An 11760-nucleotide genomic window follows, 5' to 3' on the forward strand; every position below is an offset into this window, starting at 1 on the left:
GGATATTTCGTGTTTAATTTTCCATTTGCTTGCATTGCTATCTGGAAGTTGGATTTCTTTCTTCGTGGATTCTTCTTTCTTCGTCAACCTCGTGGTTAGCTTGGATTCTTCTTTCTTCGTCTCCCTCGTGGTTAGCTTGGATTATTCTTTCTTCGTCTCCATGGTTTCGGTGAGTTTCTTTTCGCTTTATGATTGGCGGTGACATGTGGTGGATTGGGTTATTTTTTATTTATTTATTCATTATACCCAAAGGTTCGGTTCGTTGGGTTTTCTTAATCTTGTTTTTGTGGATAATTTGTTTTCGATGGGTTTTCTTAATTTTGCTTTTGTCAATAATTTGTTTGCGATGAGTTTTCTTAATCTCGCTTTTGTGGATAATTTGTTTGCGATGGGTTTTTTTAATCTTGCTTCAATGGGTTTCTTAATCTTGCTTTTGTCGATAATTTGTTTGAGATGGGTTTTCTTAATCTTGCTTTTGTCGATAATTTGTTTGCAATGGGTTTTCTTAATCTTGCTTCGATGGGTTTCTTAATCTTGCTTTTGTCGATAATTTGTTTGCGATGGGTTTTCTTAATCTTGTTTTGTCTCAATTTTTTTTTATGATATTGTTTGATATTGTTCTGTTTAATTAGATTGGTAGGGAAATGGATAAATCGTGGATAACGAAGGATAGAACCTCAAGCGATTTTGCTAAGGGGTTGAGTGAATTTTTGAAATTTAGCATGGAGAATGCCAATGATTGTAATGCCATACGGTGTCCTTGCATGCAATGCGGGAATATGAAAATCCATACTATTAGGGATATTAAAGGCCATATATATTGGAATGGGTTTGATGTCAACTATCGGCGATGGATTTGGCATGGTGAGTCATGTGCTGATGGTATTAGACCATCTTCTCATTTTGGGAATATTAATGTAGAATATAATGAAAATGATAGTAGTAGTAAGGAAGACGTGGCTTTCAATAGCTTAGACATGACCCGTGCTGCATTAGAAACTTTTGATAATGATCCTAATGAATTTGCTACCTTATTGGAGGATGCGGAGAAACCTTTGTACCTAGGTTGTACCAAATTTACCAAGTTGTCTGCTTTGGTTAAATTATACAACTTAAAGGTAAGATATGGATATTCTGATAAGAGCTTTGATGTACTGTTGCAATTGTTATCCCAGATGTTGCCAAATGACAATGTGTTGCCAACCTCCATGTACAATGTTAAGAAGACTTTGAGTGCTTTGGGAATGGAGTACATCAAGATTCATGCATGTCCTAAAAGTTGTATTCTGTTTAGGAAGGAATATGTGGACCTTAATGAATGTCCTAAATGTGGATCTGCTAGATGGAAAATTGATAAGAATGGAGTTGCTAGCAATATTCCAAATAAAGTTTTATGGTACTTTCCTATTATTCCGCGTTTTAAACGAATGTTTCGTAGTGTTGAAACAGCTAAGAATTTGACATGGCATGCCAATGGGAGAAAGGTTAAGACAGGGAAAATGCAACACCCTGCGGATTCTCCATCTTGGAAGTTGGTTGATCGTTTATGGCCAAACTTTGCATCCGAAGATAGGAATTTGAGACTTGGGATCGCGGCCGATGGAGTTAATCCACATAATATGTTGAGTAGTAGGTATAGTTGTTGGCCTGTGATGACGGTTGTGTATAATCTTCCTCCTTGGTTGTGTATGAAGCGGAAATTTATGATGTTAAGTCTTCTAATTTCTGGACCGAAGCAACCAGGAAATCAAATTGATGTATACATGGAGCCGTTAGTTGAAGACCTGCAGCGGTTGTGGAATGAGGGTGTTACGGTCTTCGATGCTTACCGTCAGGAGAAATTCACGTTGAAGGCAGTGTTGCTATGGACAATAAATGATTTCCCAGCTTATGGTAACTTGTCCGGTCATGCGGTGAAGGGATATTATGCTTGTCCAATTTGCAGTGAAAATACTTTTGCTACAAGGCTAAAGCATGGAAAAAAAATGAGTTTTACCGGGCATAGAAGATTTCTTCCTCCAAATCATCAATATAGAAGGCAAAAGAAGGCTTTCAATGGATTTCAAGAATTTGGAGTGCCTCCAAAACCGTTGACTGGAGAAGAAATATTAGATAAGCTTAATGCAATGAGATTTGATAACTCACACAAGAGGAAAAGGACTGTTGATTCTGAAGAATGTTGGAAGAGGAAGTCCATTTTTTTTGAATTGGAATATTGGAAATTTCTCCATGTGCGACATAATTTAGATGTCATGCATATTGAGAAAAATGTTTGTGAGAGCATATATGGTACATTGCTCAATATTCCTGGTAAGACGAAGGACGGAGTTAATGCTCGGTTAGATTTACAAGAAATGGGTTTGCGGAAAGACTTGGCCCCTAAGCCTCAAGGTAATCGAACTTTCCTACCACCGGCCTGCTATACATTATCAAAGCATGAGAAGAAATTGTTTTGTAAGTGTTTAGCGGACTTAAAGGTTCCAGATGGTTATTCTTCAAACTTTAGGAATCTTGTTTCAATGGAGGACTTAAAGATGGTAGGATTGAAATCTCATGATTGTCATACATTGATGCAACAACTCTTGCCTCTTGCAATTCGTGCAATCCTTCCTAAACATGTGAGACATGCAATTGCAAGACTTTGTTTTTTCTTCAATGCAATTTGCAAGAAGTCTATCATTGTTGCTGAATTGGAAAATATTCAAAATGATCTTGTCGAAACTTTGTGCCTTTTAGAGAAATTCTTTCCACCATCATTTTTTGATGTAATGGTTCATCTAACTGTACATTTGGTTCGAGAGGTAAGATTGTGTGGACCAGTACATTTCAGGTGGATGTACCCGTTTGAGAGGTACATGAAAGTATTGAAAAGTTATGTTCGAAACAAAAATCGACCAGAAGGTTGTATTGCCGAGGGTTACATATGTGAAGAAGTGATTGAGTTTTGTAGTGAATTTCAGAGAGGATTAGATGCAGTTGGAAACCCAATTGGTAGATATCAAAAGTTAAATGATAAGGATGATGTTGGCGCCCCATTTAAAGGTGGAAAAAATCAATCAATTGATCAACAACTTTGGGAGCAAGTTCATAGATATATACTTTTGAATACACCAGAAGTGGAACCGTATGTCAGGTGCGTATATACATGTTAATGTATAAAATAGTTGATATATATTTTTAATATATATATATATATATATATATCAACATGTATAATTTAGTTGATATTTTGAATATATTAATAGGCATCGATAAGTTCATATGTTGGATATATTTTTATTAATTACAACAACTTTTATTTGTTTTAGTATTCATTTTGAAGTCTTGAAGTCAAGCAAAAAAAATCGAGGAAAAAAAGCAAAATGGTTTCAAGACGAACACAAACGTACATTTCCGTACTGGTTACGTGATAAGGTATGGGAAAGTTAAATATTCAATATATAATATAATTGTTTTAGCTTTAAATTTTCATATTTTTCTATTGACTAGATTGCACAAGAGCGAAGTCAACCTAACCACACAGTGTCTGAAACATTACGATGGTTAGCCCATGGTCCGCAATGGGTGGTAACGAAACATGAAGGATATGTCATTAGAGGGGTTAGATTCAACACTCTAAATATGGATAATAAGAGGGTCACCCAGAATAGTGGTGTCAAAGTTATTGCCAAAAGTGAGCATTTTGCTAGTGCTAAGGATAATAACCCAATTTTAGCCGAGATGACATACTATGGGATCATAAGAGAGATTTGGGACGTCGATTACACTATGTTTCGAATTCCAGTGTTCAAGTGTGATTGGGTTGACAGCAGTGGTGTGAAAGTTGATGAGATGGGGTTTACATGTGTTAACTTTAGTAAAATTGGATATAAATCTGACCCATTCATCATGGCTTCACAAGTTCAACAAATATTTTATGTTGAAGATCAACTTGACTCGAGATGGTCTATTGTTTTAACTCCACCACGACATTGTACTTTGGTTGAAGAAGAATTGGTTGAAGAAGATGTTCTTGGCGATACTACAATGGCTCACAATCCATTTGCCATACAATTGCCAAGTGTTGATGAAAATGATAATGAGGATGAATGTGAGAGTGGCTATGTTCGTAATGACTGTGAGGGGATATGGATAAACAATATCTTCTAAATAAATTGGTACGTATATTTATTAACTTATAATTATATTTATTTATTCATTGTGTGTTTTTTTCTTATGTGTTATCCACTTTAATTAGGAGAATATGTGCCACGCCAAACCTTAAGAAGGTAAATATTCATTAAATTTTCGTTTGCCAAATTACAATTTAATTTATTAATTATGATTAAGTTTTTATTAATTTATTTTGCGTCAGTGCTAACAAAATTTTTTATTTTTCCATATGCAGTATGAGGGCGTAATATCGTCAACTAGAGTACATCAACTTCCATCTCAATAAGTATGCATATGTATGTCAATGAGATGATATTTAATTATATTGATTATTGTTTTGTTATGAACAAGTATTTATTTTAAATTTTATATTTTAATTATTTTGGACGAAGTTAGTTTGGGTTTTTTGCTATTATAATTAATTTTATATTTTAATAAATTTTTATGAAGATAAATCTAAAAAATAAAAGAAATGGCGGTTTATGAATATAACTAAAAGTCGCCTAAAATATATAACGACATATAATAAGATCAATTTGGCGACTCATATAATTTTTAGCGACATAAATATATAGTTGTATACGTCGCTAAATAGGTCAAAGAGTCGCTAAAAATTAATAAATATGCGACTCTTATAATATGTCGCTAAAATATAAACGGTCGCTAATATGGCGACACTAAAAACTCCTCGCTAATTGTTACGGGTCGTTAAAAAACCGATCCACAAAATTTGTCGCTAAACCTAATACGTCGCTACATAGATGAAAAACGGCGTCGCTAAAAATTCATGAGACGCTATTTTAGAGACACTAAAAAATAGTCGCTAAAAATATAACGTCGTTAAAAGAGAGACTCAAATAATGCGTCGCAAAAATTAAAGTGTCGCTAAATAGGCGACAAACAAAATATGTCGCAAAAAATAAAGTGTCGCTAAATAGGCGACAAACAAAATGTGTCGCAAAAACTAAAGAGTCGCTAAATAGGCGACAAACAAAATGTGTCGCCAAAACTAAAGCGTCGCTAAATAGGCGACAAACAAAATGTGTCGCTAAAAATGAATGAGTCGCTATTCAGGAAGAATTTTTAGCGACATAATTATTTGGCGACTAATCACACAACTGTCGCTAAAAATTTATTAGCGACTTTATTATAAAGAGTCGCTATTTTATTAGTCGCTATAAGTACATCACTGTATGAGTCGCTAAAAATATAATGTGCGTCGCTAAAATTTATTATTAGGCGACTGTTATTATACGTCGCCTGTTATCTTATATATTTCGCGACAAGACATTTGGCGACTCAGTCAAATGCGTCGCTGTTTATTTAGTGCGACGCAGTACTTGCGTCGTGTATCAGCTCGATTCTAGTAGTGACGGTTCTCGTCCATGCACATTATAAAATAAGTTGCTAGACTTCTTCGTTCTTCAAACCTAGCTCTTCAAATAGATTGGTTTCTGTACAGTCAAGAGTTCAACAATGACCATACCAAAGCAGTAAACATCACTTTTCTTTGTAAATTGGCACCCTAGAAATACTCAGGGTCCAAGTAGCAAAATGTACCAGCCATTGTAGTACATGTGTTTGGTCAATGACTACTGATTTTGAAGTTCCAAAATCAGCTACTTTTGCTCTCAACTTCTCATATAAGAGTATGTTTGATAATTTAATATCTCAGTGGTAAATAGGAAAGGAAGTTGCAGACTGTAAAGTAAGACATATCAGCTCCTACAATTTCTGGTGCAATGCATAAGTGCATTTTCCATGTAAAGTGAAATTCCTCATTTTGGTCGTGAATATGCTCAGGAAAGTGTACCGTAGGGTATAAATAGAATCCTAGCAGTTTAACCACATTCCTGTGGTTAATTTGGGAAAGAATGATAACCTTATCACTGAATTCTGTTAGTTTCTCTTCATCAACTATTTTAGACTTCTTCACGGTAACAATTTTTCCATTTTCCAACATTTCTTTGTAAACAATACCTAGGCCACACCTGAGCTAGATTTCTATCTCCATTAAAATTGTCAGCAGATTTCTATAATTCCTTTGAATTGAACATCTTGGTTTTAGTATCAAATTGTACTTCCTCTAAAGATAATTTTTGTTGCAACAATAAATCACCATTTCGTTTGAGATGGATAGTAGCATCTGTAACCCCCAAAACCGTTTTGGCAAATTCCACCGTACTGTCTACAGCCATTGCTATGTTCCTTGCATTCATCAATATCTGCCAAAACAAACAAATTATTTTCAGATACTTCAGAAATTTTGAAATTTTCATGAATATTGCGGTTTAAATGACAAAGGGTGTAAAGCTTTACTTTAACATACCTTTACCTCCTTCAATAAGATAAGGGTTTCCTTCAAATCCCCATCCACAGCTACATTCAACCCTGGACTGATTGAATATTACTGAAGATGAAGAAGAAGTGGCAATACCATTATAATATGTATAGCAAGTGGGATTTCTGTAGCATCCATATTTGGAGTTTACACTATCCCAATAGCATTTGGAATCTGACCAAGTTGATTTATTAGTCTCAAAAGAAGTTCCAAATACATCAAAAATTGAATAGTATAATTCCCATTCAAGCAACACAGGCACATCAACCATCTATTTAAACGAAGAAATAGCAGTAAAATTGGACATAAACCAATCTTGATCCACAAGGAAAGCATACTTGCAAACCTTCTCTTTTTCGCGGTCAACGGTATGAAAACTGGTCTTGAAGGAATTTAGATTCAAGGGGATGTTTGCCTGGCAGCAATTTACCCCACTACAGCTGTGGTTTCCAGTCTCACCGCAAGTGGACATGCAGCCGGCAATATTCGTTGACACTTTCGACGAAATCAACAATCTGAATGCTCCACAACCCACGGCGGTGAACCTGTTCTTCTGTGAGAACACAACAGGGCTACCTTCCAAGTTGGGGCTCTGGCGGGTTTCTCTGTTGCAGTTCCAAAAGGTAATGGGGTTTCTAACCTGAATCGTGCCAGCTTCGACGGAAATCTCCATCACTTCTTGCTTGATGTGTCTTAAAAGTGGTGTGGTGTTGTCTTTGATGCAGAGTACTTCAAACCATTCGTTGAGGAAACAGCCGGATCCGATTCCGAAAGGGCATGGGATGCTCAAGTTTCCGCATTGCTTTTGACAGCCTGACTTGGCTGTGGGTGCTCCTGATGCTACTTCAGTGATGAAAAAACATAAAAGAAGGACATGGGTTATCATTTTGCCAACTATGTTCCTCTGATCCTCTGTTTTCTTTGTTTTCTTGTCAGTGTTGACTCTGTTATCTGTGATTATTACCAAAGAAACCCAAAAAAAAAAAAAAAAAAAAAAAGAGGAAAAAAAGAATAAATAAATAAATAACAATGGCAATAAAATAAAATAAAATAAACCTCGGCTATCTGCGAGAATAACTATTAAAAAAAAAAAAAATTATAAGTACATATTTGTTTGAATGTGTTTGATTGTTTATTTGTTTTGTTTTTCTTATCTTTATATTGGATCTTGATTAAGGAAAGTTGAAGGTGGATTATTAGTCAGAACGCAGAATATTCTACCAGCTGCTCTGTTTGACCGTTTAATTTTATGCATTTCCGAGTCAACGGGACAAGGCAGAGGAAAAGAAAATGAGACAGAAACAAAGAAAGAAAAGATAAGCAGTCTAAGCTGTTGCTCACAATCATTAATTGATTATTTGAATATTATGACTCAATTGGTAGATTAGACTATATCATAATGAACATTACTACAGTTCCGAATTTTCTATTACGCCAATTATCGAATTCTTCCGGATGAAACAAACAAAGTGTAATTTCTACGAAATGTCGAGATGTCGAAAACCCAAAAAGAAAGATTTTGCAATTAATGCTTAGGTGGTGGAGAAATCAATTCAAACCGAGTTTTAATTTATAATTAATGATCATTATGTTTTATATATATGTATGTGAATCAATAATTAGACGTTCGGGTAAAAAGAGAAAGAGCAAGAGAAAAGAAATTCATCTACAGGTCACTGCACTAATTAAATCAAGGAGGACTCGGTCATGGAACAAGTCTGCTACCATTAGACACTCATTACATGGAACTTTTCTATGTGATGATGTTGCAGAATTTCATCAAAGCAAATCTTTATTTTTCAGTCTGCTAATATGCTCTATTTATTACTATCTTTACTGGTGATTACCAAAAAAATGGAAAAGGAAATTACTTATAAGTAACCAAACCATATGTTTCTCATTCAGAGGTGCTTCCATATCTGATGAGGAAGCAATACCACCATAGGAAGCTGACCATGTCGATATAGAAACATCATCACAAGGTGCAGTCATTTCATTTCTATCATATTCAACCACTTCAACATTTTGCTCAACATAATCAGAAGCTTTAACTGATTTTTGAATTCTCTCCAGCTCCATTGCCACTTCTTTCATCGAAGGCCTTTTCCTTCCACTCAAATCCAAGCATCGTTTCGCAAGTTTAGCAACTGCCATTATTGCTTCTTTCTCGCCAGTTGCTTCCTTCAAGACTCGAGCATCAACAATGTCAAACAAACGATTCTCTTCCATGGAAAGAATGAAAGAAGCTGCTAGACTTCCTCCTTCCTCTGCCTCCATAAAAACTGGTTTTCGTCCTGTCAACAGCTCAGCAAGAACCACCCCAAAGCTATATACGTCACTCTTATCGGTAAATTGGCTTGACTGGAAGTATTCAGGGTCCAAGTATCCAAATGTGCCATATACTAATGTGGTGAGGTGTGTTTGCTCAATTGTAACCGATCTTGAAGTTCCAAAATCTGCTATTTTTGCTCTGTACTTTTCGTCTAGGAGAATGTTTGAAGACTTTATGTCACGGTGATAAATGGGAAAGGAAGCAGCAGAATGCAAGTAGGAAAGAGCTCCTGCAATTTCCTGTGCAATTCGTAGGCGGGTTTCCCATGTTAGTTCAAAATCCTCATTTTGATCATGGATATACCGGAACAATGTTCCATTTGGTATAAACTCATAAACTAGCAGAGGAACTTCAGTCTCCAAACAACATCCTAGTAGTTTAACAACACTCCTGTGATTAATTTGTGAAAGACTGACGACTTCATTAATGAACTCTGCGACTTTGAATCCATCAACTTTTTTAGACTTCTTGACAGCAACAATTTTTCCATCTGCCAACATTCCTTTGTAAACAGTACCTTGACCTCCCTGGCCAAGAACTCTGTTCGTGTTGAACTGGTCAGTTGCCTTCTCTAACTCATCTGATTTAAACAACTTGGTTTTCTCAATATTGGCTTCCCCTGAAGATAATTGTTGTTGTAACAACAATCCACCATTTTGTTTGAAAAACTTTTCTCTGCGTCTTTTTTTAATATACTTGGTTAGCAACCATGCTGAAGCTGATAGAAACAACAATCCAAGGACGCCGCTGCCAACACCTGCATTTCTCAATCAGAAAGGAAAAATAGCTTGAATCGTCAATTGCATGAAGTTGACTACATAAAAGACAATTTGTGCCATATGTGTTGGATTAGCAGCCCTTATGAATTCAACAGAAAATGTCCATGTTTTGTGGTACATTTAGAAAAGACAAAGGCAATAAAGGAAGTTGTTAATTTGCTCAATATGTAATATTTTGTACTCAAATCCAGACACCATGAAGCTTTTTTTATTTTTCATTTATATATACACTAGTCGAATTAATTAGTAATTCGTTAATTAGAGCATACCAATTAAAATTGCTTTTAGTGGAGACTTTTTGTGCTCTGGAAGGCTGCAGCCAACGCCTCCAGGATAGTCAGTACAAATATAGCCTTCGCCACAATAATTAGGATCTTTCTTGCAATGATCAATATCTGAAATGCATTGACAAATAAGCATGTGAAAAACTTTAAAAATAATAATAATAATAATAATAATAATGATTTGCTGATTTGTCACATCACTTTGCAAAACAAACTGATTCAACTCTTGTAAAACTATTACACAAAGCTCACCCCAAAAAAAAAAAAAAAAAAAAAAACACTATTACACAAAGCTTAAAATAGAGAGTTTTTCATTACGCATGATATTCATAGTCACATACAATATACAGTTCACAAAATAATTATTAAATAATTTTAAATTATATATATTTTTTATGTTTGAAAAAATAATGCCTATGCACAGAATAATAAATTCAGTTTAACCTAAAGTATAGTCGTTTTATTGTGTGATACAATTAAAATTGAAACTCATAAAAAATGATACATTTTTCATGTATGTAATTTTTTCCAAATCGATTTCTGTGTTTATATAAGAGTTTTTATGATATTATACCTTTACATCCTTGAAGAAGATACGGGTTTCCTTCGAAGGCCCATGGCGACCCGCATGTGCACTGAAGCCTTTGCTGATTTGCATTTACAATGTAAACATCGCAAGATGAATTTGCATAACAACCATATTCGGAGGTTGCAATGTTCGTAGAGCAATTGTATTCTGAAGAACCAGAGCTATTGGTCTCCACAAAAGTTCCAAATATATCATAGGTTGAATAATGATACAGCTCCCAGTTAAGCTCCACAGGAACATCAACCATGTCTTGGATTGCAGAAATATTTGTCGAACCGGATTCCAACCACCGTTGGTCCGCCATGAATGCAAACTTACATTGATTTCCGCTACCCTCACCCGGAAGGTTGAGAAAAATGGTATTGAATGATTTGAGATTTGATGGTATGGTTGTCTGGCAGCAATTTATACCATTGCAGCTATTACCATAAGCCGTGTTATTACAAATGGAGGAGCATCCACCAATGGATGCTTCGCCGGAATTCATCAAAGCAATGGCTCCGCAACCAACGGATACGAACTTGTTGTTTTGAGAGTACTTAAAAGGGCTTCCTTCTAAGTTAGCGCTTTGGCGGATTTGCTTGTCACTGCAATTCAAAAAGGTGATTGGGTTCCTCACCTGAAGAGTGCCTTCGACAGAGATCTCGATCACTTCTAGTTTTGTTCTGTTCAAAATGGGTTTCGGAATGGTGTTCGATGAGTTGTCGTTTTGGCAAACGATTTCGAACCATTCGTCCAGGAAACAGCCCTGTTTGATCCCAAAAGGGAATGGGATGCTAACATTTCCACATTGTGGATCAGAGCCTTTCTTGGTTGTTGGTATATCTGATGCTACTTGATTGACCATAAGCCATGAAAACAACAGAAGAAGATAAAATGGAAATTGTTTTCCCTCCATTTTTTCTTTTTCTTTGTTTTTTGGTTGTTATCCTTGTGATAGTTCTTAATCAGTGTATATATATAATTCGGTCTTAAACGAAAAAGAATTAATGTATTGAAATTTCTCTGCAACTTCGTGCTTAGACTATGTCGTATATTATCTGACCAATAATTCTTCATTTAGACTTTATAAGTCTCTTTTTTCCGTCAGGCGCACTAACCGAGACATATATTTTATCTTATTAAATTGTATAATTTTCTAAAGCTTTAAAGTTAGTATTATTTTTTTGGAATATAAATTAATCACATGTGGAATCGGAATCTTATTTCAATTTTTTATTTTAAGGTGCCAAGCCAATTGCTATCTTCTTTTTATTTTTAATGTATAAAAACATTTTTAAATG

At 35.2% G+C, this 11760-nt stretch overlaps 1 protein-coding gene across 1 annotated transcript; it reads right to left on the reverse strand.

The window, feature by feature from the left end:
- Window positions 1–7892: 7892 nt before the first annotated feature.
- LOC132803521 (wall-associated receptor kinase-like 3) lies at window positions 7893–11417 on the reverse strand. Its single transcript, XM_060816723.1, has 3 exons — window positions 10463–11417; window positions 9874–9999; window positions 7893–9582 (listed from the first exon to the last, which is right to left on the reverse strand). Exons 1-3 carry the CDS (start codon window positions 11373–11375, stop codon window positions 8327–8329), a joined length of 2295 nt encoding a protein of 764 aa, XP_060672706.1. The 5' UTR covers window positions 11376–11417; the 3' UTR covers window positions 7893–8326.
- Window positions 11418–11760: the final 343 nt, after the last annotated feature.

The sequence above is a fragment of the Ziziphus jujuba genome, chromosome 4 (assembly GCF_031755915.1).
Source record: "Ziziphus jujuba cultivar Dongzao chromosome 4, ASM3175591v1".
Classification (NCBI taxonomy): domain Eukaryota; kingdom Viridiplantae; phylum Streptophyta; class Magnoliopsida; order Rosales; family Rhamnaceae; genus Ziziphus; species Ziziphus jujuba.